This window comes from Alnus glutinosa, chromosome 4, assembly GCF_958979055.1.
Source record: "Alnus glutinosa chromosome 4, dhAlnGlut1.1, whole genome shotgun sequence".
Lineage (NCBI taxonomy): Eukaryota > Viridiplantae > Streptophyta > Magnoliopsida > Fagales > Betulaceae > Alnus > Alnus glutinosa.
The window spans coordinates 27,729,584-27,756,777 of record NC_084889.1 but is presented as its reverse complement, the minus strand read 5'-3'; the positions used below and the strand labels follow the sequence as shown (position 1 = coordinate 27,756,777).

Here is a 27,194-nt window from a genome sequence, read left to right as displayed (position 1 = left end):
GATCCCCCCAAGTGGGTTTCTCATACTACTCTCATGTTTCTTACCCATATAAAGTATATTAATGACACTTTTTTTAAAAAAAAATGATTAAATACAATGTAGCAAGTTTCTCAACAAGAGAACCAATTTTACCGATAATGGAGTAGTTAATCAACCATAAGAAGTTGTTCATATATAATGCTCCCAACTCGTGAGGGTAGGGTTTATTAATTTATTGAACTCAAAGGCACAAAGAATTAAAAAAAAAAAAAAAAAAAAAAAACCTCGAGCACCACTAAGTATTCATAAAGATTTTCTTTAAAAACTTAGGAAGCATAAAGGTTTTCATAAATTCCAAAATAAACTTAACAAACATTTGTAGTCCATCATAAATATTATAATTCAAAATGTTTTAGTGTCAACAAAATGCACTTATTGAACGTAAAAGGATGTTCAACAACCCATCCCCTAGTTCTAATTATTTTGTCCTCCTTGCACTTCTTGACGACATCTGTAGGAAGAAAAAATGAACAAAAAGATAGTGAAAAAATCTGTAGGGAATATAACCAACTATTTTAAAACAGTTGAGTGAAAAAGATATTTCTTAATAATAAAATTGATTTAGCATAAATACTATTTTTGAAAACTTTACAGTAATTCTAAGCTTTTCATATACTTAAAGACTTATCTTCTAGTTGTCACTATGTGGCCTTGCACACTCTAACCCCCAATATGTAAGGTTTGTGGATGACCGCGATGGATTCGTTTTCAACCCGTGGGCCTGTGGCCACGAGTTGAGTCATTAGGGTATCTGATTAACTTATAGATGTACTCAACATGACAAGTTTGGTGATGGACCACTTTTAGTGGTTGCATTTCGTCCTTGAGTTCTGATATCGTGCTATCTATTATCTCTTAGGTTGAATGTTTGAAACATTTCATTTACTTAGACATGCAAAAATCAATCAGTATGAACTTTCCTTTTTTTCTTATAACTCTACCAGGATGTCTAGAAGTACGTTTGACAAAAAAATAAAAAAAATCTAATTCTTCATCTAAAAAAACACTCTTACATATAACTTGTCACAAACAATATCTTTTTTATAAGCCAAGAATTACTTTTGAAATGAGGAATATTTCAAATATGTCGCAATAACATAGGATAAAAATAAAGCATATAATCCCATATTGAAATCATGTTGGAAATTAAAGCATATATGGCAAAAATTTAATTTATAAACAATACTTATTTAGAAGGAGCATGGTATATATATCACTTATCTCGATTTTTGATTGGGGTGGGACTAAACAAATTGCTTAGCACTGAACCAAATGCGTTCAGTTAGACACCCTTACTACCCTAATTAGGAGTTGACCAAAACTTAAGTTAGCATATCATGACATTTTCCCATTTTTTGTGTCTATGATAATTCCTAATTAAGCCTAGGGATTGACCCTATGATGCATATCGTCTTTTCTAACTATCATTAATTTTTTTTTGAAAGATATGAACTTGGGCTCCCTACATGAACTAAGTTAGGCCCCTCAATGCGCATGGTCCATCCCCTTCAGGTCCAACAGGCTTGGACCTACAAGTGGAAACCCAACAAATCCTTGTTCCAACCCTAATTGGGTCCCTCATCATTCTTGATGAGCTTACGCTAAAACATGAGAAATGGGTCTGGATTGACCCACTTGGGTTATCATTCTCTCCTAACTAAGGCCCTCTATGGACTTAGATCAACTCAAGGCCGAAATAACTTTTACTAGCTTAGGCTCGAATTCCAAAAACAAGTTTTAGGGCCCAAACACCAACTAAAATTGATTAAAACTTAAGGAATGTTATTTTGTTAGAAAACTTTCTTAAAAACATATCAAAACTCCATTCTTGTGACGTTCTTCAAAAAACTTCCATGAAAGATAATATATATTAAAAAGAACTTAAAGAATGTCAAATATACATTTTTCTTTTGGCTAAATTTCACACAAACCAAAATATTTTGTTTCTTGGGAGGAGGAATCGTCGCCTGGCCAATTTTTTATTTTTATTTTTATTTTTAAAAAAAAAAATGGAAAAGGGAACGGTTGGGCAGCCACCCCTTTACCTTTTCTATTTTTTTAAAATAATTTTTTAATATTTAATTATACTTTTAATATATTTTTTTATTAAGAGTGATACGTGTCGCCATATTATTGGTGCTGACGTGGGGCCTAACGAAATTTGTCAAAATTTTTAACGGAATTTAATTCTAGTGAGCGATTTATATATTAGGTCAACCACAATGATCTTCGAATTAATTTTGATATGATAGGGAGTGATTGTAATTTAGTCTAACCACATGGACTGATAGTGCAATTTTTCCTTCAAGTAAAAAAGTGGTTTTAGAGTGAAAATTAGGGTTTTGGCAATTGAATAAGTGTGTTACGATTGTAAGTGTCGAACATGACTTAACTACAATTTAAACCATGTGAATATAAACGTTTAGGTACATACCATTCCTTTGCAAGCCGGTTTTTAAGAGTGAGTTCTACCTGAAGTTTGTATTATTTGGTATCAGAGTCAAGCACCAGGTCACAGGTTTGAGTCACGAAGGGGGCAACATATAGGATAGAGTGAGCTGCCGTGGAAGTTGGCTGCAGAGCGTCGTAGTATGTTACGATCTTAAGTGTCCCACATGGCTTAAGTACAATCTTAAGCGTGTGTATATAATTTCCTAGGCACCTTCCCCTTGCAAGCTAGTTTTAAAATGTGAGTTCTACTTGAAATTTGTATAAACTTTATTCTAAATTTGGCTAAGAGGCTAATTAGGGAAATTTATGGATAATCCCTAATTTCAGCAAAAAATTGAATTTTAGAGAAGCATTAGGTGGCCGGCCATATAGGATGGATTTTTGGATTCAAGTCTCTTAAAGGGATTTGGATTTTTAAGGCATGATCACCATATTTTCTAGCAACTTTTAATTATGTTGCCAAATTTGTCTAATTTTTAAATTTTGAGATGAGTTTAGGAGAATGAATTTGTCAAACTCCTATTATGAGAATTTCTTCTAGGTTGATCGGCCATGCTTGAAATGTGGAGTAGGATTTTCAAATTTTGGCTAGGCTATTTTTGGCAACAAAAGTAGGATTGGACAGAATATCCGATTGTTGCCTACCAACTTCCGGCTATCCGTAATCAGAGTAAAATAAAGGTTTCGACATCGGTTCGGTTCAGTAGGCGGTAGAAGTTTTATTTCTTTGGTTAATTGAACCACTTAACTAACTTTGACCGATCCTAAGTGCCCAACATGACTTAAATACAATCTTAACCATGTGTATATAAGCTGTTGGACACCCTACCCTTACAAGCCGGTTTTTATTTGGTATCAAAGCCATGGATACTTGAAGTTGGGTTGTGACGTGAAATGGAATTCGAGTAGCTCATTTCATGTGGGAGAGATTACAAGACTCCACCCATTATAGGATAACACCACAATTCACCAATATTTTTTTTGCCTCATTAATCACAAACTGATATTTAAATATATACAATAAGATGAATACACCTAAATGGTTATAAACTCTTAATTAATCCTAATCCTAATCCTAATTTTAAATAACATAATCCTAATTTAAAATGATCTAATCCTAATGAGTTGGAATGGACTAAACCTAATCTTATTCCTATCACATTCTGATATTAATGTTTATAGTTTTGGGACATATGAACAGTGTAAATGCAATTGTAAGTTGAATACGTTGAACAAAAATTGTACATAGCAAATTCCGCAGCATTGTTTATCAAGATACTAAATACAAATAGTAGCACCACGTGGATATTTTTAAAATAATGCATATCTCCTGCGGGCCGTTACCACAATAATTCCTATATGTTTTCTTAATATATTTCATGCTAATTTACAAGACTAGTTCGATTTTTCCCTTCCCTTTCCCTTTTAGACCAATTACTTATAAAAAAAAAAAAAAATGATTTTATATACATTTTGACTAACATTTAAATACAAACAATGACAAGTTGTATATGAATGAGACTTGGATCAATAAGTGTAACTAGTATAGAAAAGATAAATCTTGGCAGGAAGGTACAAAGTTAATTGGGATGTGGTTGTGGATAAAAATTATGGACGCATTGGATTTGCTATTGTTGTCAGGGATTATGAAGGCGTTGTCTTAGCTGCACGTAGTACTACAAGAAACGTGGTAGCCAACCCAATCGTGGCGGAAGCTTTGGCTTCTTTACATGCCGTGAAGTTATGTCGAGAGATGGGTTTTAATGACAATATTTTGGAAGGGATGTCTTAGAGATTGTAATGACGATTAAAGTAGAGAGGAATAATTTGAGCAAATTTAGACATATAGTTGATGGAATCAAAGAGAGTTTGCACCATTTAAAATCGTGGAGAATAGTACATGTCAAGAGGAGTGCAAATGCGACTGCTCATTCCACAGTCCGAGAGAGAATATTTTGTGCGTCATAGATAGGATTTGGGTTGAAGAAACTGCAAATTGTATTTGTGATATCATAGACAGGGATATTCATGTCCCTAGTTGATTTGATAACTTTCTAATAAAAGTTCCAACTTTTGTAAAAAAAAAAAAATGAAAAAACCTAAATATGTAAATATAGCAATAAAACTTAGAGTTGTTATCTACACCAAGTCCAAGATCCCTGCAAACTTTCTGACCCTAACACAACCAACACAAAACCAAATGAGTTAGACAAGCTTAATTAGCCTATGATTAATTTGATAATCAATGAGGTATAATGATCCTTTTATTGCTATCCTGCACATTAATGTATATGAAGAGATGGAAAAGGAAGTGATTAGGAATCTTTTAGCAAACCTTGGAGGGGCTCTCATTGACTCTATATGTTGATCAATACGTCTCAATTCATCCTAATCTTCCTATCAAAGCAGTCGAACAAACAAGTTCCAGCATGGACATCAGGAACTGTCAATTTTGAGAAGCATTCTTCTATGCACTTTTTAGCCAGATCATAAATTTCAGCGTCAGTTTCTTTTCGGTGGCTATACATGCATAAGAAGAAGCTACGTGTAGTATACTTGGCGAACATTAGGCTTCCATATTTATATGTTATCATGGAATATCGAAGTTTGGTTTTGAGGCAATCATACAGTGACTCATAAGGATGAAGAAGGCGGATGGGATGTGAAGAGGTGTGGAGAGAAAGAGGGGTAGTAAGGTCATTCGCTTGCACTGTAAATACTATGACGAGGATAATCAAGTACTTCATCATCACCGTTAATACAACTTTTTTCACACATTTCTTGGCCATCGATTGGGTCTCAGTACGTACTCGAGAAGCTTTTTTATTTTGCAAGTTAAATGCGTGCATAAATAGTTTATTAGGGTTAAACGTACGGACCCTCTAGTGTATATATATATATATATATATTTGCTTGTTTATTGGTTTATTCATAAAAAAAGTTTTTTCTAAAAAAAAATTATTTAAATGAAGAGTTATTCAAGAAAAGCATTTTTTTGGTTAAAGTAATGTCTCTTGGCTCGGGTTGCAAGCTTCGATAAGTGTTATATATAGCAAAAAGTAATTTTTAGTGATATAGTCATGCATTCTCATAAGATTTGAAAAGGTGTTTAATGGCTAAGATAAGTGAAGAGGCGTGACCTTTTGTTCATTCAATATACTATCAATAAAATGTATCCACATATAGAAATTGATAATAAAATAAAAAGATGAAGAAAAGAGACAAAACACATAGATTAAGGTGGTTCGGCCTATGGCCTACATGCACACGTTAAAACCTTATAGGCTACATCTTTTCTTCATATTTGATCTGAGTACAACGTTGTATTTATAGAGCTTTAAATGTGATTTGAATAATCTCAAATACAAACATATCACTTAGATTAAGGTTAACAAATCCCTTAATCATTGGTAATCAAATCATCTAAATCCATTGATTTATGGGATACAAATCAGCAGTTATCTCAAAGAATTTCTATTCTTTAACATGCCCCCGCAAGATGAACGGTTCGTTAGTGATCGTTGATCTTGAACATCGAATGGCTAAAAATGGCTATTATGGCCTGAATTGAAACGTCAATTGCTATAATCGAAACTTTGACTTTGACAACTTTAACCGATATCGAAATTTTGACCAGAATTTGGACTTCGACAACTCTAGCCGACATCGGTCTTTGACCTATATTTGGACTTCAGGTTTTTTTGGCCAGAACAGGGCCAACTATGGGCCTGAATGAGCTACATGGCCACACAAAGTCTCTTGGGCTTTTTTTTTTCTTTTTTTGCACTCCTTGATCTTTTTCTTTTCTTTCTTTCTTTTTCACCGATTTTCTTTTCTTTTCTTTTCTTTTCGGGTTTTTTTTTTTTTTTTTTTTTTTTTTTTTTTTTTTTCAAAACCACTCCCAAGGAAGGTCTCATTCCAAGAATCACACCCAAAAACATAATGAAATGTTGACCTCCTTTTACATGGAACAAATCTGTTCAAGCAAAAAAGAAGATGAGAACAAATCTCATTGAAGTTGCACCTTTCTTGTCACGTTGGTCGAGAGGGGCTTGTACCCTTTGTTTCTGATGGAGCTTTTTTTGAACAGATCTCGGATCCAAGAACTAACAATGTGACCAGCCGGCTCCTTTTTTTTTTTCCTTTTTTCTTTTTTTTTCTTTCTTGAGACAAAACGATAAGAGGAGAACAAAAAAAATAAAAAATAAAATCACAGGAACAAAAATTGGTGTTAGCCTATAGCTCTAATACCATATAGAAACTTATAATAAAATAAAGAGATAAAAGAAAGAGAGAAAACACAGAGATAAGGGGGTTCGGCCTATGGCCTATATAACATCCAATATGTTAATTAAGTGTCAAAAACACGAATTAGAGTAATTAAGTGATTAATTAGGAAAAATAGAGGAAAAACACCTAGAAACGTTCAGATAAGAGTTTTTGAATAGTGCACCCGGACAGACCAAAACATGTGTTCGGACGGACTTGCCAGAAAGTCCATGTTTGCTGTCTTGTCCGGACGGCCAGCGGACGAAACTCTCAGTGAGTTCAAATTCATGTGCGTGTCCAGACGGACTATTTATGCTTCTGGACAGCTTTATCCAATAGCGGCACCACGCACAAGCATGTCCAGACAGGCTTCTATTGAAATGGTTGTCTCACGTTTTCTCTCCCATTTTCTTAGGGTTTTGACCCAAAACTCTTGATTGTGGTAGATTGAAGCTTCCAAACTCAAATTCGATTTCGGAAACGTGATCCTCGAAGTAAAATCTACGTTTTCACCGATTGATTTTAGGTAAATTTGAAAATCCTAATTCCTCTAGATTTTGTGTTGATTTTTTAGAGTTTGAGTCTAATATCTCAATTTTCTCTAGGTTTTAAGTATTTCGAAGTGCTCTAGACAACTTCCAAGCATGGGGTTTATTTTTGGTGAAAAATCAAGGTAAAATCCCAAAACCCTAGATTTTTCTAAATGTTGTAAAATTAGCAATTTGTATGTCTAACCCTAAAATAATCTTATGGGCTATTGTTATTAGTTAATGGGTTGTCAAATGGAACCCTAGAAAATTATGGGTTTTCCATGGGTCTTAGTTCTTGAGCAATTCAAAAGCTAAGTGGAAATTTAGAGTTAGAAAACACTGTGTTAGTATTAATTTTCATCACAATGTATTGTACATTGATACATTATGTGGCTTACAAGGAAAATTTCTTCATAGACAATTGTCAAGCAACCTGTGTGAGTATTCAACTCAATGATAAAAGAAATTATATTTTGTGAAGTTTTTATAATTAAATAAACGTTAGATTAATGATAAACTGAGCCAATGATATTTTGAGATGATATATGCTTGTGATTGATTTCAATACCTTCAATTATGTTAAGTTATGTCTTTATATGATTTTAAATGAGTTGAGAATTATGTTTTCATGATATATTTGAACAAGGATAGAGAAACATACAAAGTTATACGATGCATATGTATATGATAACATGATCATGATGAGTGTGAGATATGATGAGCATGAGCATAAAACGAAATCATTAATGCTAAATTTAAGATCAAGGTTGAAAAATATCTAGGCAGAGCAAGTGAAAGATCAATGGGTATAAAGCCCCACGGCATCAAAAACAAGGTCGGGAGTTCGAGTCCCACGGCACATAGCAATCAGAGCAAGTCTAAGACCAGTGGGAATAAAGCCCCACGGCATCAACAATAGAAAAATAAAGAAAATAGATGTATGGCAAGCATGACATGATGTGTGACATGATTTATGTTTTATGATGTTTTCATAGCTAGATTTACCAGTATGCCTATGAGTTTGAATGTAACAGAACATATGTATATAGTTACAGCTAGATTGCATAGATAATTTAAATGGAATTTCATACTAGACGTATCGATATGCCTATGAGTTTAAATAAAACAGAACATATGTATATATAGTTACAGCTAGAATGCATATGATGTTTTATATGACATTGAGCTTATTTGTGCTTGGATACAGGTATTTCCTGAAGGTTTGGAAATGTTCATATATCTGCATAGCTGAGTTATGATACTACTCATTTTTCTGCTTAGACGTACACGTATGCTTGTTATTCCCGAAGGTTTGGAAAGCTTGTATATGAGTATAGCTTAGTCATATGATATATGTATAAATGACTGTATAAGTAGTAAGATTCCTCATGAATACGAAGTGCCTATGTTTACCATATTAGCTACGAAACTTTTAAAGAATGATTCCTACTAATAGTAGCTATTATAATTTACGTAAGGTAGAGAAGAAAAGAGTTGGCTTATTGTGAAGACTTAGTGAATTTTATACTGTTGAGTTTGTGGACTCACACTTCCACCTATGCGGACGTGGCTATCACCACGACCGTGTAGATATTGATGCTTTGGCTGCAGATATCGTTGATGTCGACGATGACCTGATGGCGTTGTATTTGAGATACTATGACTGAGGCTCTTTGCATTTAGTTGTATGTTATAGGATTATAGGATATGTAGGAAAATTGCATACTTCAACCGTATGGCAGTGTAAGCTTATATAAAGAATAGATCATCTAGATTACACTAGGAGAGTTCTGGTACCAATAACTATCTACCTTATCACAAGACTAAAGATACCTAGACTAATAGAATATAACTAGTCTAAAGATTATCATAGAGGAAGAATCTTGATCTAACTCTTAACACTTTACATTTATCATTTTTGGATAACAAGTCTAATTCAATACGCCCCCTCAAACTCGACGTGGGAGGATCAACGTTGAGGTTGAATCGTAACATGATGAATCGGGCAGCAACAAGCGGCTTCGTGAGGATATCGGCCAATTGATCTTTTCTAGAGATGAAACATAGTTCAAGTAACTTTTTAGCAACCATATCGCGGACAAAATGATAGTCAATTTCTATTTTTTCTATTTGCTTTATGCGAGCATGATAGATAGGATTCGAAGCGAGATAGAGCAGTGTTGGCAGTAGAGATGGTGATTTCAAGAGCTGTTTTGTGAGTGTCCAAACGCAGTTCATATGATAACATGTAGCCATAAAGATCAGTGAGAGAGATAGAATCTTGCCTTGTCGTGATAGAGGTAACAAAGGGGTCATAATCAGCATCCAGTCCGGCAAGAATGTTGGAGATTAATTTGGAATCTTCGATGGGCTTGCCAATGGCAGCCAAGAGATTTGCAATTCCCTATGCTTTTTTGAAATAAGTAGAGACAGTTTGAGTGTCTTTCTTCTTATTGGAGAGCTGTTGCTTAAGTTGGAGAATCCGGGATTGGGACTGCTCAGCAAATAGAGTTTCCAGAGTGACCCAAACTTCCCAAGATGTTGTAAGGCCAATAACATGGGGCAGTGTTTCCACAGAGAGAGTGGAGATGATGGCATTGAAGATAATGCGATCTTGATGATACCATGGAGAATGATTGGGATTGAGGATGAGGAGACCAGAGGTTCAGCCAGGAATGAGTTATGGAGGCTGAGGAAAGGTGCCATCAACATAACCGAACAAGTTGTGGCCTTCTAGAAACGAAACCATGAGGAATTGCCATAGGATGTAATTATCCTGGGTGAGTTTTTCAGAGATGTGATGGTGCACATTCTGAATAGGAATAGGAGAAGCAACTGGGATGGAGATAGGAGGTGGGTTTGAGGTGTTGGTAGAATTGGTTTCAGAGGTAGGAACAGCCATAGAGGTTGGTCTTGATTGGCTCTAATACCATATAAGATTATAGGATATGTAGGAAAACTGCATACTTCAACCGTATGGCAGTGTTAAGTTTATATAGAGAATAGATCATCTAGATTACACTAGACATGTTTTACATGAAGAGTTCTAGTACCAAAACTATCTACCTTATCACAAGACTAAAGAAACCTAGACTAATAGAATATAACTAATCTAAAGATTATCCATAGAGGAAGAATGTTGATCTAACTCTAACACTTTACATTTATCATTCTTGAATAACAAGTCTAATCCAATATACGTGTGTCGGACTTGGATAGTCCATATTTTTGTATAGACATTTTGTATATGGCTTATGTTGAATGTGACACTTATTTTGTATAGTCATTCTTGTTGTAAATAATATTTGATTAAAGCCTTAAACAGATAAACAAATGTATGTCTCTGATGTTGTATTTACAATTTTTAGTTAGTGAATTTAGTTCTGCTGCTACAGGTTTATCTCTCATATATTATGCGTATGTTACGAGATGTGTTAGGTTGATGTTGACTTAATGACTAATCGTCATTCGACTTGTGATGATTTCATTTGTATTTAAAACAAAAAAATCATCACAGCCTACATCCACACGTTAAAGACTTATAAACTATATCTTTTCTTTATATTTGATATGAGTACAAGACTCTATTTATAGAACTTTACATGTGATTTGAATAATTTCAAATACAAACATATCACTTAGAATAGGGTTAACAAATCCCTTAATTTACGGAAATCAAATCATTTAAATCCCTTGATTTATGGAATACAAATCAACGGTTATCTCAAAATATTTCTATTAAATGATAAAAATCCTTTGAAATAACTATTGATTAGTATCCCATAAATCAAGAAATTTAGATTATTTGATTATCTGAAATTGAGTGGAAACCATAATTGTGCTTTGCACATACTGGTCAGTTTGTCCCACATGCTCTTCAACTTTCCAAGAACCTCGATAGATAAAGAGTTTTTCTTGTTTATGTTAAGAAATTTTTTGTTGTGATCAATAAATTCGAGATCGGTATTCTTTTGATAAACATACAAAAACTCTATCTAATAGTCTCACAATGTTGTCCATTCACAGAAAGTAAAAAAAAAAAAAAAAAAAAAAAAAAAAAAAAAAAAAAAAAAGGAGGGTAAGATTAAGTTCCATATAATAAAAAAGCAATAATTAAATTCGGGAGCAACTTGTTTGAGCCCATCAAACATAATTAAGGCCACATTGAGCCAATTCTTCAAAAGCCAAACAATATCTTCCACCATTCCCCGACTCGATCTTTCAATAGCTAAAAAACTAAAAAATAAAAATAACAAAACAAAACAAAAAGTAGGAGACCCAAGTTATATAGATTGAAGAGAATAAAGTCGAATTTTTCCCCTAAAGTACACTCTGAGCTTAACCAAACCTCAGTAGCATTGCATTTTCAAGCTTCAAAAGCACTATTGGACAATCATGGCATTTCTGGATTTTCCTCAAAGCAAAAATTTGTTCCGCAAGCGCTCAAGGAGAACATTTAAAAAGGCATAAATCCAAAAGTGTGTTACTTGTACACAAATTTGGCATGAAATTGCATTTTTTTTTTTCTCTCCCAGCAAACATGCAGATCCACCTGAAGAAGAAGAAAAAGAAAACAACCTACAATTATCCCAAGGGCACATTCTCCTCGCCAAACATGCTAATGCTTATTACTCAATACCATCAGGTTTCAAGGGTCAAGTATCTCTAAACCTATGAAAATTAAATTCACCTTATAATATGCTTGTCATGCATTCGCCAAACTCAAAAGTTTATCAAAGCTATACAATGTTGAAACATTTCTTTCCATGTCATTTCCATGTTGAAACATTTCTTTCCATGTAATTTTTGGGAAATCACATGGATAATACAGCTCCTAATATCCGATTAATTTCATATTTGGTGCGCGTGAAGGGCTTGAGGAGGGCATATAATCCAAATTGGATATAGTGAAAAATGAAGCCCACAAATAGTTAATTTAGGGACATACTAATGACTACTTTTACAAATGGGTCTGCATGACAAGCTAGAGGAGACCTTGTAATCTAAACTGGACCTAGTGAAAAATGGATCCCACAAAAAAATTGTAAAATTGTAAGAATCACTAGTTTTACACATTGTTGATTAATCCAAGCTTTGTCGATAGCAAGAACAATATAACAAAATCCAAAATGCAGTACTCATACCAGGCAGTCAATCAATCCTCCTCCATCGGAACCTCTGGAATATCAAACCTATCTTCTTCAATAGTTTTATTGACCACAGAAACAGGAGAGGGTATGGGAAGTCAAGGAAACAAGAATTTCTCGTCATTGAATCTAATGAAAAAAAAAAAAAAATTAATCCAACAAAAGCAGTTCCACATGTGATGAATTCCTTGATGCATCATTACAGTAGAATATCAATGCAAACTCAATTTTATGAAGCAACAGATGATGACTAATTCAGATTAGCAAATAGCAACTTGTACAATCCATAATACATCAATGTCTTCATGCTCCGTTAAGTACAAAACTGATAACCTTGCTTTGTGTGATTACATGCAGCTTGTGCAAGTAATTTTTTTCTCTGGTCCATGATTAACATAGCCCTTAAATCATATTTTAATCAGACAATCACATACATATACAATAACTACAAGCTTGTACTGATACAATCAATCACTGAAGCATATTACTTTCATGAGTTTCCCCTTTTTTTTCCTGGGTTATTCCTAGTCTACAAACTTTCAACTTCTCCCAATATGATTCATTTAAAGCATAGTTTATTTAATGAATCCCACGAAGCAAAACCCAAGCCTAGCTCATTGAATGAAGCCTAATAACCTCATAGTCTAGCTTAATTTGGAAATTATAGAGGTGAGTCCTGAATCTTATAATCGTGCTATATTTGATGAGCTACACCCTTCTTTCAATTCAAGCATTAGACTTAAGACAATCAATTTGATTCCGTTAGAGGTGAACAAATGATTCCCAGGATTATCCCTTTTTTGTCTTGGTCAAGACATTATGATTTGCCAACCCTTGCAACTGTGCTGCATCACTTTTCTAGCTTCAATAAGTTAGGAGGCAAATTCTATATTAAAAATACAATTCACATATATCTCCTCAAGCTGAGACCTTACCAACTTGAAGTCAAGCTATTAAGAAACTTGAAAATCAATAACCAGAAGCTAAAAACTACAAACTTATTGGCAAATCAACACATGATAAATGATTTCTATCTCTTAACAAACATGTGAAAAACAAACACAGCCCACATAGCATATAAATTCTCGGGTGAGAAAATGTGGATTTTAGAAACACTATAAAAAGTTAGGGAAATCATGTTACCAACCATGCTTCTCGACATTTTGACTTTAACACCCCAATTTACAATTTGATAGATTTAAGACATGAATTTAGGTCCATTCCAAATTCGAGACCTCTATCATCACTTATATTAGAAATGGATGTTAAAATACAATTATGCCCCTCAGATAAAAAATTTAGAGAAAAAAAAAAGTAGTGACTGTGGGGCACAACCCAACCATCGCTGGATCGTGCTCCCGGCCACCCCATTCAGAGGGGGTGGAGTCACCCCATCAGAACAGGGGTGGCCGCGAGAGAGTCACCCCCTCTGTTAGGTTGTGGTTTGCAGCCAAACACACGGATCTAAGAGATGGCTGCAAGGAAGCCCTTAGCAAAGGTCTGGCTCGCAAACACACGGATCTAAGGGGTGGCTACACCCCCTCTGACCGAGGTGATCACGACCCACCGTGGGTGGCTAGGAGCACAACTCAGATGGCTGGGTTTTGCCACCCATGACCACCACCATGGCTAGCTTGGTATGTGGTAGCACTAGGCAAGCCCAACAATTTTTTTCTTTTTTTCTTTTTATTTTTTTACAGTCATTTATGACGAAAATGTTGACAGAAGTCTCGAATTTAGAACGGACCTAAACTCAAGTCTTAAATCTATCAAATTGAAAACTTGGGTCTTAAGGCTAAAATGGCAAAAACTCAAGGGGTTTTGTCACCTGATTTCCCAAAAAATTATTAGAAAAATTCAAGCTTTAAGCAAAGCCTAGAAAAGACAAAAAGGATATATATTGACATAAGATCATCCTCCTTTTCACCACGGTTGCGGCTGTTATTTAGCTCCCGACTGATTTCAGGAGTAACCTACATTTGGAGAGGGCATACGCATTAAGAGAGTATATATATATGCATTATATATGACATAAATTAAATTAAGAGAATTCATGGAAGCAGCTGCGACGTCAGGGACAACATCCTTACTAGTTTGTGCTTTTGCTTTTCAAGTAGATTTTTAAGGTTATCTTTATCCTCTTTCCGCAGGTCGTTTTTGTACCTGAAAGCAGTTTGGCATAGCAAGTTAGCAACAGCATATGAGAGGAAATGCAGTTAAACTAATACTATGATGTACATGATAAAAGCATAAAATGTAAATCCTAGTTACATGTTTCTCCTTTTCTATTAGGAGGACAGGTAGGACAGATTTAAAACCTGTCAATGGATGGCTAATAAAGGGTAAAGGGTTAGAAAGTCGTGGTTTTAGGGCTTGGGATGGTAGGAGAATCGGTACAGGGTTCAAACCCTAGCTACAACTAGAGAAAGATATTGGTTTTTCCTTTTTTCTTTTCCCTACTGGGTGGGGACTGATATGGAGGGCCCAGGGACGTTTTGTCTTCATTTCCCTCCCTTTTTCTCTCCTACCAAACAGATGTATTTTACCTATTCATTCCTTTTTCCCTTCTCCCACCCCCCCACCCCCAAAAAAATAAAAAAAATTCATCCTTCCCTCCCTCTAAAATGGTGTAAGTGAACCAAATGTATGTTCGATAGAACATATTATCCTGGGAAATAAAAATTCTTCTCAATGCCAATCAGGTAAGAGAAGACACTCTTTAGTAAAAGTTACTAACCTTTGCACAAATGCAAGTAGTGATTGGTGCCATATTACAGGCATTATCCTGGTATCTTCGAGAAATCTCATAAAATGAGCAACAGTAGCATCAAGCACACGATGTGGCAAAGCATATTTCTTCTCCAAAAGAAGCTTTATAAAATAGCTGCAATTGTTAAGAAGGAAACTTTGTCAAGTAGTTTCAAAAGCATTTGCAACCAAAAAGAGGTTGCCAACACATATCATCACTATTATAATAAGTGCATTCATAAATCAACCAATCAACATGAATACTAATCTCAAAGCAATATGATGATCCCAATAATACTAATCACTTGGTTTCCGAACTTCATATTACCAAGCTCTACTCTCTCCTTTCCTGATTAGTCATGTATCATAGAGAAATGTCAAATTAGGAAGTCAAAGAGAATTATGTATCAAGTAAGAAGGGATTTATCCCATGGACCTTCTACATCTTTTTACTAAATCAGCAGCCTTTAACATATATGGGTGTCTCCCCTCTTATGCCAATAAACCACATACTCTCAATGCATAGATAACCTTGTTCTATCACACAGTCTATCTCCTTGTAACTTCTAAGTAACAACATACTAAAAAGAGCAAGTGTTGTCCATTTGACTTCATGCTAACAAGATATTACTATACAAACACATTGGGAACAAGCTTATGGCCAAACCCGCTCTCTGTTGGACTTGATTTCAGTGTACCATGATCCCTGCATTGATCTTGTCGTCATTTCTGCTATTAGCATATCCAGATACTGACCATGTTAACGAAGGTTTTATCTGACACCTGAACATAAATGCTTGTCTCTAAAATACTTAACTTTCTTTTTTTTGCAAGTAAAAAACTTAATTTCTTAGTAAGCATTATATCAAACTCCATTCCAGTACTCAGACAAAAGTAAAATAGATCCAAATAAGTTGAGGTTCCGAGTGCATATAAACCTTAAACATGCATAGTACTGCCCAAACACCAATAAAGCATACCAAACATGCATTGAACTTGTTTTTAATGAGTAATCGAAATTTTATTAAAAATGAGAGGCATAACACATGAAGTATACAAGAGAAATGCCTAATCAGAAAAATAAAAAATCAAGAAAATCATGATATCTAAAAATATGAAGACAATCACATGCGGCTGTCCACTAGTAAAGGGTTTTGAAGAACGTATTTAGTTCCACCACTGATCTCTCGCAATCCTCAAAGTTACGATCATTTCTCTCTCTCCAAGTACACCGTTTGAAGCAAGCTCTACTTAATAACTTCGAAAAAGCTACCTTAAGGCCTTGTTTGGTTCGCGGAATAGGTATTTCATTAGGAAAATGAATAGTTATTAGTAGGAATGAGGAAAAGTGAAATGGAATAATTATTCAAATTCCTTAGTTTGGTGACAATACATATACCACAATTGAAATTGACCCAAAATTACTAAAAAAACCTACATAATTTCTTATTTTTAAAAAAAACTCAAATCTTAATAAATAAATAAATAAATGTTGGACCTTAGATCTGTGGGTGGTCGGCCAACCACAAATCTGATCTAAATTCTTTGCTTTCTTTTTTTTAATTTCTTAATTTTTTTATTTTTTATTTTTAAGTTTAGTTTGAAAAAATTAAAGAAAAATCTGATTTTTTTTTTAAAAGGTTGTCTATTCCCTCAGGAATAGTTATTCCTCTCATTTTTAGAGGAATAGCTATTCGTCTTCGTAAGAGAATAGTTATTCTCATGAAATAGCTATTCTAAGGAATAAGTCCCAACCAAATAAAGGAGTAGCTATTCCAATGGAATAGTCATTCAATTCCAATGACTTATTCCGCAAACCAAATGAGGCATAAAGGTTTGCTCCACACACCACACATCATGCCAAAATCTAATCTTAGAGGCATCCCCCACGTCGAATGCTCCCCACACCACACATCATGCCAAAATTTAATCTTAGAGTCATTCCCCACGTCAAATCTAGTGTATCTAGATAACTCCCCAACCCTTTTTGATAAACTTTCAAAGCCCAACCCCACCCTATAGGACCCATTAATCTCACAAGAGCTCCACCCACGCAATGCCATAATGCATCAGCTCGATACTTGGACCCTCTCTCTCTCTCTCTCTCTCTCTCTCTCTCTCTCTCTCTCTCTCTCTCTATATATATATATATATATATATAAACTCAACTCAACTAAGCCTTAATCCAAGCAAACACACTCAATAATTTGCCTATCAATACAAACACAAAAATAAACAAGAGAATAGAGCACATGTAGAAGAATAAAACAAACCAGAACATCCTATACCACAAAGCCCACGAACAGAATGCACAGAAAAGAGAGGGAAAACCCAAGCAACCTTGAAAATCTACACATCCTTAAAGAGCAGAAACTATTAAAAAAAAAAAGCATTATGACCCAGCTCTCTGCCCAGCTTCTACAGTTCCCCATAGTCCTCGAACCAAATCATGGAACACTCAAGTACTTGAGTGTCGAAAAGCCATTCAATTAAATACTCAATAAAACTCATGGCATCATTCATCAAAAAAAAAAAAAAAACCACACATGGCACAAGCCATTAAGCTTCAAACATGTTTACATTCTTTGTAAATGAATAAATGTTACATCATTGATTACCTTGTTGTACCACCATATTCCATCTCTGCAAGCTTCAATAATGCAACACTGCAAATCCATTCAAAAATTGTGTTAGACATCTCCCAAGTGTTAAGAGGTTAAACTATTCATCTAAAATAATTTCAACAGCCACTCAGACATGCACATAAGGTATCCACCACTCACAAGAACTTATTCAAACAAATTATATCAACAGCTACAAACACAACAAAGAAGCCAGCTGGAAAAAACCACAAGTGAACTTTAAATTGAAAAGCTAAAGGTTCAAACAAGGAATATGCTTAGTAAGAGCAAAGACAAGTTTAAATTGTTAACAAATACAGCTAATTAGGCATCCACAGTTAACTGGCAGATATGCTACATAGGGCTATTGTGACAGCTAAGCAATACAAATGTTTGCCACAGATTTGTAGTCCTTGAATATATATATATATATATATAATCAAATAAAACAATAAAACAAGGCCATATTTCTTGCCAAAATTGCTAAGGGATTTTTTAAAAACTACACAAATGATTTAAATCTTATCAAAATATTCACCAAATGTCCAATGGAAGGCACTTTTATTAATTAAAAAGATATTATTATGTGACAAGAACACGTTCTAAAAGAAGACAATTATACAAACAATAGGCCTGACAGTTTTTGCAAGAAACTCCATAGTTAAATTTTTTTTTATATAAGTAAGAAGAGTTTTATTATAAAGTGTAAGGCGTCCCTATATACACTGGGAGTATACACAAGAACAACTAAAAGCCAACCCAAGAAACAAAACCTAAACAAACCCAAAAGAGCCCAAACAAACCCTACAACCCGAAAAACCCAACCCTACGTCATGTGAGCCTTTCCTTTCCGACGCCTGGAGGGAGCGCTCACATCGCCATAGTTGACGGAGCTTTTCAAATTCAAAAGCTCCCTCCTGCCTTTGGTCTTTTGGCGTGCTAACATTTGATCCCGGTAAAATTCCTATGTAAAAGCATCAAGGATTGCCAACGACTCCACGTCATGACCACCATTCATAGTTAAATTATGAATACCCTTTCGTTATTGACCAAGTAACAGGCTAGTCTATCCATTTTCTCGCCACTGCCAATTTGTTATTCCCAGCAGGCCAACTCTTTTATATCAATCAGGCCTCTAAAATTTTGAGGAACAAAAGAATCCAGAAAATGTCTATGTTTCTATCATTTAGAACTTGGCACAGGGCAGGAGAACTTAAAACAAAGAAAACTCTCTTTAGCAAGTCCGAAAGTGCATGGTTGGCCTCATGATAAAATAATAATAATAAAATAAAATTAGAATAAAAGAATCTTTTGATCAGTTTGGTGGATAAAATCTGCCCTTTCATCATTGTAAGCATCGAATAAAACTCATCCCGAATCTTTAGATCCAGGACCCCCAGAAAATACAGGCAGTACCCCCACACTTTATCAGTCCATTGATTAATATTTTGTGTCCATAGATCTCCACTAGACATACCTTGAATGAAGTGGAGGAATGGAGACCTTCTGTAAAATGCTCCCAATGATGACAGCTTCCCTAAGATTACATGTTCTTGACTGCACATCAAGAAAAAAAAAATTGGTAAGTAATTCAATCTTATTAAAGGGCTGAGGGGAGCAATCCAAGTACACAAAGTACACGAGAAACATACACTTAGGGAGAAGAAAAGGAACACAAATCCAGAGATTCTACAAAGTTAGCAAAGCAGAAACTATTGATAGCAACCAACCCATAAAGAGTTTTGAACCAAATATCTTTTAATTCTACCACCATTCTCTCACAATCTTCAAAATTTCGGGAATTGTGTTCTCTCCAAATGCACCACATCACGCAATGGGAGCCATCCTCCAGGCTTCTAAATTACAGTGACTACCAAACCAGTCACACCAATTAGCCAATAACTCCACCACCCCGACTAGGGATTACCCACTCTATGTTGCAGGCAGGAAAAAAAAAATTATTAAAATCTAAACAGTAAAAATTTATGACTGTACAAGGCTATTTTCCCTGCTCACATAACCATGAGATTGTCCAAAGCTAAATTAATCAGCCTTCTCTACACTGTCCTTCCATTTATAGATTAGTTTACAAAATGATTTTAAACTAGATTAGTATAAATACATAAGTTTGAACCATGTGTATACTTTCTATAAATGAAGCCCAAACTCTAGGATACACAATCAATGGCAACCCTTCCCCCATCCCATAATCCCCAAGCTTGATTAAGGTTTGATTTGACCCTAGGACTGGTACACGTAAATGTATGTAAGACTAATCACATCCAATATCTGAAATGCCAGAGACAGCAAAGAAACAAATTGCAACGGTACATTTTCATCTTAATGGTCAAGGGAAGCAACAATTACTTATCAAAAAAAGCAGTATCAATTAAGTGAAAAAGACTAAAGAGCACAAGCATTGAAGTGAAAGACAACATGATATTAAGTATCCTCCACTTAATAAGTGGTAGTCCCAACATTTAATGGGAACAAGGATTGAATTCTAAAAAAACAGGATATTAGGTATCACTGAGAATATCTATGCTACAAAAGGCAATCTAGTTTGTATCATCTCACACTTAATTCCCCATTTTAAGGAATTAAAGTATTCAACCTCTAATGCACTGCAATTATATGAATAATGCAGAGAAAGCCAAATTGCATGTATTCCCTTCACATATAGCATTGCTAAGAGATTTCAAAATTTTCCTAATAGTAACGGTGATGGGCAAATAAATAAAATGTACGTCTTTATACAAATGACTTTCTACCTACTATAGATTAAAGGGTAGATATATCATAACTCCTTGAGTCGGAGAGCAATTTGAAACCGATCCCTCACTTTTTAAAAATCAATGTTGACTCCTTAACTTTTTCACAAATTTGAAACGAGTCATTCCATCATTTTTCCTTCTATTTTCGCAATATCCGTTAGTGCCACGTCAACATTTTCGCCACATCATCTTAAAATATTATTTTTTTTAGTAATTTTATTTAAAAAGCAAAATTAAAAAAATTAAAAATTAAAAAAAGAAAAAGGGGGGTGGCCTGCTAGCCATCACCCCTAGAGGTGGCATGGAGGTGGCTAGCAGGCCACCCCCAGTTTCAAATTGCGCTCCGACTCAAGAAGTTATGATACATTTACCCTAGATTAAATAAATAAAATATACAAATACAAATAACATTCTTATTGTCACTCTGCCGGTGAAGTACCTAGGTCTTCCTTTGGGGGCTTCCTATAAGACTATTCATATATGGGACAGTGTTATCAAGAAGATAGAACATCAGTTGGCCAGCTAGCATTGCCACTCAGCCGGTGAAGTACCTAGGTCTTCCTTTGGGGACTTCCTATAAGGCTATTCATATATTCGACGATGTTATCGAGAAGATAGAACATCAATTGGCCAGCTGAAAAATGTTATACCTCTCCAAGGGCAGTAGAGTCACCCTTATCAAGAGTTCAAATATCACTTGGTGAGTTGGTCTAAGGTTTGTACCCCAATTTCAGAGGGAAGGTTGGGTATTAGAAATTTGATGATGTTAAACCCCGTTCTGTTGGATAAATGGTTCTAGCGCTACGGGATTGACAGAGAAGATTGGTGGAGAGTTGCGGTGGATTCTAAGTTTGGCAATTTTTGGGGTGGGTGGTGCTCCCCTAAGCTTGTAGGTTCCTTTGGGGTGAGGTTGTGGAAGAACATCAGGAAAGGGTGGGAGACATTCTCAAGCTTTTTTAGATTTGAGGTGGGGGATGGGGCGAAGGCAAAATTTTGGCATGATCTGTGGTGCGGGATATTGTTCTTAAGGAATCTTTTCCTGTGTTTATTTGGTATTGCTTGTGCGAAGGATGCCTCTATTGTGGCTAATTTGGAGCTTTTAGGCGATTCCAACCAGTGGAACGTGAGTTTTTCTAAAGAGGCACATGATTGGGAGGCGGATGTATTTGCTTCCTTTTTCTAGATCCTGCACTCAATCATTGTGAGAAGAGATAGTGAATATAGGCTTTGGTGGGTCTCTTCCAAAAGAGGTTTGTTCAAGGTCAAATCCTTATTTAGGTCATTGGCTTGTTCTGATGGTAGTCGCTTCCCTTGGAAGAGTGTGTGGTAGACTCAGGCTCCTTCGATGGCGGCTTTTTCTGCGTGGTCGGCGGCCCTAGACAAGATCCTTACTTTGAATAATCTCAGGAAAAGGCATGTTATTATGGTGGATAGATGCTGCATGTGCAAGAGAAATGGAAAGTCAGTGGATCATCTTCTTCTTCATTGCGATGTGGCTTCCGCTCTGTGGAGTGCTCTCTTTACTCACTTTGGTTTGTCTTGAGTTATGCCTAGAAGAGTTATCGACCTGTTTGCTTGTTGGTAGATTTCTGGAAGGCTGAGTGCTGCGATTTGGAAGATGGTGCCGACTTGCATTTCTTTGTGCTTATGGAAAGAATAGAATTTCAGGTGTTTCAAGGACTTGGAGAGGTCCTTGGAGGATATTTTAGCTTCATTCTTTCATACTTTGTATCTTTGGACGATGGCTTTTGTGTCGCCACTGTCGCTTTGTTTTAACGATTTCCTTTTTTCTTTTTTTCTTTCTAGTTAAGGTGTTTCCTTTTGTATACTTCCAGTGTACTCAAGGGTGCCTTATGCTTTTAATAAGACTGGATTATTACTTATTAAAAAAAAAAGGTTTTTCATCTCAACTATCAGCCATTAGACACCGAGCATATCAAAAAAAAAAAATTGATAACTAAGAAACCAATCTCATTAAAAGTGTAAGGCACCCTTTAGTACACTGGGAGTATACAAAGAAAACACCTAATTAGAACGATAAAAGCGAGCAAGAAAGTCATCAAAACTAAACGACAAAAGGTGCACATAACCGTAGTCCAAAAGTACAACTATGGTAAAACGATGATAGAATCTCCTCCAAGGTACTTTCCAAATCCTCAAAGCTCTTATTATTCATTTCCCTCCATAAACACCAAAAGAGGCAAATAGGCGTCATTTTCCACACCGCAACACTCATTGGCCTTCCAAAGGACCACCAACAAGCAAGCAAGTCGATAACCCGTCCAGGCATAACCCAAGACATAAGAGCATATCAAAATTAATGTGTCTCTACCTATCATGTCATAAATTTTACTAATACCCATCACCATATAGTATCTTATCCGTGTCCAAGGGGCTTCCTATGTGTTTATCAATAAATCCATATCACTGCAATACAAATCAGTATTGATCTCCTAAACCGCTCCATTATAAAAACTGAACTGACTGAAAATATTGTGTGGTCAATGGCTTGTACTCTTCGGCGAGATAGACATCAAATGATTGCACTATAGTATGGGTAAATGCCAAATCCAAAAATTATGGATTACGCTGAAGATTTGTATCTCAGAAGTGAAGTATTCAAGGGTCACAGGCACTATGAAGAAAAAAAAAATAAGGGAGTTCAAATAGATTCCCTTTAGTATAAAGATATTAGTGCAAGTTGGCTCTAAAATTACAGGAAGATGCCTCTTAAACTAACAATTATACATGAAGACTGTTTTTTCCATCAAAGGATAAAGTAACCACTACAGGAAAAAGAGGAATGTAAAAAAAAAAAAAAAATCCCATAAAAGCCAAACAATCCATTTCAAATTAACCATTAACATGGAATTCAACCAACAAACTAAAGTGTCAAGTTCAGTAGAGCCATGTCTCAAAAAGAAACTATGCACAAGCATCCACAGTTTGTACAACAGTGTTCAACAGTAAATCTTGAATATTGAAGCACATATATCAGCACATTCAACATAATTTTGGATAGTGAACTTGAGAAAACAGTAAAAGATCTCTATGATATGTTGGAGATTGTGTACCTCACATAGAGGGAACAATATTCCTTTGAAGAATGCGGCAGGTTTGTAGAGTGACTTCTTCAAAGCTTGATACAAAGCAAAATGAAGCCGCTGATTCTTCCGAATATCTTCTCTCACTCGTGGGAGCAAAACTAGTCTGTAGAAGCGTTCTGCCTTCTTCGCACCCAAATTGGAAGCAAAAATTCTTGTTGCTTGATACAGTGCATTTGGTGACCAGTTCTCAGGCTCAGTCAGGTATAGGACGTCTTCCCAAAGTTGCATTGAAGGGATGTGCTTGAATGCTTTGGGTATTTTGCCTGCTGTGTAACTACTAAGAAGCTTGCCAACTCTGCATAGTATTTGTACTCGTCTTCAATAAATTTGTCATTTAGAATAATATTTCTTTTTAAAAAAAATGCACAGATTTCAGGCATGACATAGCAAAAGCACTGTTTATGAAAACAAAACCATTTTAAGATTCAAATAGTCAAGAAAAAAAATCAATATAAGTTAAACTCAAAATAGAAACATAAATGAGCATTACCCTTATCATATATAAGATATTTCAATGTGATGCAATCTAATAACAATAAAATATATTGCTTACATACCCCTTGTATAAATCGATGATGGAGTTATCCAATTTAGGCAAAGGTCGCATTTCTACAATCAAATAAATAGAATCAATAAAGGAGATAATGACAACTGAACAACAATAAAGCAAAAAATCCAGACCTCTAAATGACATTATTTCTAAGATTCACTTGGGGCACGTTTGGTACGCAGGAATAGACCCAAAAATGGAATAGCTCTTCCTATGGAATACCTCTTCCATTATTTGGTTGTGCGGGAAAAGCTATTCCCCTAAAATGAGAAATAAACATTCCTCTCAAAAGTAGGAAATAGGTATTTCCCCATGAAAGGAATAACGCTAAAAATAATATCCAAATTCGTCATTTTCATTATGGTCTCCACAATGGATGGTAGGTCACCCCAAATGAACCTAATGGGTAGTCACGGCCACCCCTAGCGTGCCATCCGGTAGTAGCAACCCCCCCACCCCCACGGTGGTTGGGGGTGGCGCCAACTAGGAGGACAAGGGTGCTATTCCTATATTAATTTTATAGTAAAGGTATTTTAGAAAAATTTGGTTGAAATTTGATTCCATTCCACTTATAAAATTTGGTCATTCCTGCATTGTCACCAAACGAATGAAGATGAATGGTCATTCCATTCGAGCTTCTTGTATTCCTAGTAATACTAATTCCTATTCTAGAATAGGTAATCATCGTTCCCTTAATCACTTATTGATGAACACCCCCCCACCCCCCCCCCCCCCAAAAAAAAAATGGAAAAAAATAAAAGAAATATTTCAACCTGAAGCAGCGTTTGCATCTTTCTGTTTAATTTTTTCAATAATGATATCTGCAAGAGTACGCTGGGGACCCACATCCTTTCTTAAGAATGCCTCCAGTACTCTATCATCCTCTTCATCAATCTCCTGCAATTTGAAAAACCCACATTACAAACAAAAAATACGAATAGATTTAAAACCCACCAAGGGTAGCCCATGCCAAAAAAAAAAAAAAAAAAAAAAAAAAAAAAAAAAAAAAAAAAGGCTTCAATATCAAATTGTAGACTCTTATAGAAGCTTCCATGAGGGGCAAAGAAAAATTGATCTTTAATGACGTACGCTAGTGGTATCACTCACCCACAAGAGTATCAAATTATATGATGCCAAATTAATTATTCATATTTTCCTAGAATGATGATTGGCCAATACTACTTTCATGCAAAATGCCAAGCCACAAATAAAAACTTAAAAGGGAAAAAAATATAGGAGTTTAGAATCTTAAAGTGTCGAGTTTACAAAAATTAATAACCAATACACCACTCTGGGGTCAGTGACGCAGTTTGGCCGCTTTACCGTATTCTAGGACCTCATTCGACAAAAACTCAACATTCAACACCCCCCCTTCCCCCCCCAATTTCCTCTTTACTGAAGAAAATACAAGCTCGAATTTCAATCTACTTACAAATTAGATTGTTCTTCCGTTCTGACACGATAAAAACTTAAAATTCACAATCCAAAATTTTCACTTCTTTTTTTTTTTCCCACAGATTCTCAGTAACCACACATTATAAACTAAAAGCAAAACGATGCCACTCACATCATAAGCGCCAAATTGGCTCTGAGTTTCAGAGAATCCAGCAAACTCATCGATGTCATCTTGTGCTTCCTCAGCCTCAGTGAATCCTTGAGCGAAAACCAAGGAGCTGTTGTCATTAGGGCTTCGCCCCTCCGCCTCGTCCTGAATCTCTCTCTGTTGAGCCAAGGCTTCTTTCAGGATCTTGGAGCTCATGCCCGACGATATCAGCTTCTCCTCCGCCTGGTGCTGCTTGGGCGCTTTCGATCGCTTCTTCGAGGCCAGGGAGGCATTGTCGTCTGCGAGGAAAGGCTGCGGATTCTGATGTCTGCTCCTCTTCTTCGCCATCGGATCCAACACCGGCCAAAACCCTGATTCTTAATCCAAAACCCTAAAATGAAGAGCTGGGATCCGGATCCTCTGGGAGAAGAGCCTGTTGACGGCCTGGATTTCTTTAAGAAATCCAAGGCCAAAAAACTGCCACGTTAACAGACTAAAGGATGAAAAAGTTAACGCCAGTTTTTAACGTTAAGTTTTTTTTTTTTTTTTTTTCCAACAACGTTAGACTATTTTACATTACGAGCAGAATGGCAAAAAAAAAAAAAAAAAAAGTCCCTCTCGTCTTCCATTTCCATGTCTGCAACTGCAAGGAGAGAAGCTTCCTCCTCTTTCATCCAAGTTCCATCTCCATGTCGACGAGGCCATTGGAGAAGCCGTGGCCCTGTTGGTCGACGGCGCAGGTGGCGAAGCCGGCTTTGGCGAAGAAAACGGCGGTGAGATGAATCAACCAGCTGGACTCGCCGGTTAAGCCGTAGACGACGGCTAGGATTCCAAAAAAAAAAAAAAGCTAATATGACTCTATCTCCTTCTTCGACAACTTCCGTGCTTCTCTAGCACTGGCAGACATGGAGATGGAACTTGGATGGAAGAGGAGGGGATTTGACGATAACGTTCAAAATTTTCTTCAGATGCTGTTAGTTAGCTTTTAAATGACGTGTCAAATGTATAGCCTTAGATTTTTATCTGGATCATCTGGACCATCAACCGGCTCCTCTCCATTTCAAACGAAATGGAGAGGATCCGATTCCCGGGTTGTAAAGTATAAACCCCTTGCTTTAGCACGTGAGAGTTGACCCCATGTGCGAACCTTAAGTATGGCGCGCCTATCGGCCTTACAACACATACGTCGTACGTTGTCCTACTCGAATCAACACTGTCTTGCTTAATAAATCTTCCCAAATTAAAAAATAAAATAAAAAGCCCATAAAAGATAAAAATATGTTATTTATCCCTAATTTAACGGGGCTTCTTTTTTTTTCTTTTTTTTTGGTCTAATTTAACCGTGCTTCTTGAACAAGCCACGTCAACGATCTAACATGATTCTCTTCTCATCATGTCTTTTTAATTATTATGGC

At 35.8% G+C, this 27,194-nt stretch overlaps 1 protein-coding gene, 1 long non-coding RNA gene and 1 pseudogene across 2 annotated transcripts; all 3 read right to left on the bottom strand.

Annotated features, from left to right (window-relative positions):
• Positions 1–279: 279 nt before the first annotated feature.
• On the bottom strand, positions 280–5,353 carry LOC133867043 (uncharacterized). Its single transcript, XR_009899980.1, has 2 exons — positions 4,826–5,353; positions 280–490 (listed from the first exon to the last, which is right to left on the bottom strand). It is a non-coding gene; the product is annotated as an uncharacterized LOC133867043 (long non-coding RNA).
• Positions 5,354–9,561: 4,208 nt separating this feature from the next.
• LOC133867540 (small nucleolar RNA Z247) lies at positions 9,562–9,660 on the bottom strand (annotated as a pseudogene).
• Positions 9,661–11,368: 1,708 nt separating this feature from the next.
• On the bottom strand, positions 11,369–26,260 carry LOC133866721 (bystin). Its single transcript, XM_062303343.1, has 11 exons — positions 25,804–26,260; positions 25,010–25,133; positions 24,244–24,295; positions 23,654–23,981; positions 19,283–19,362; positions 17,803–17,850; positions 15,174–15,320; positions 14,527–14,599; positions 14,334–14,409; positions 12,434–12,524; positions 11,369–11,841 (listed from the first exon to the last, which is right to left on the bottom strand). The coding sequence occupies exons 1-10, from the start codon at positions 26,125–26,127 to the stop codon at positions 12,445–12,447; spliced, it is 1,332 nt and encodes a 443-aa protein (XP_062159327.1). The 5' UTR covers positions 26,128–26,260; the 3' UTR covers positions 11,369–11,841; positions 12,434–12,444.
• Positions 26,261–27,194: the final 934 nt, after the last annotated feature.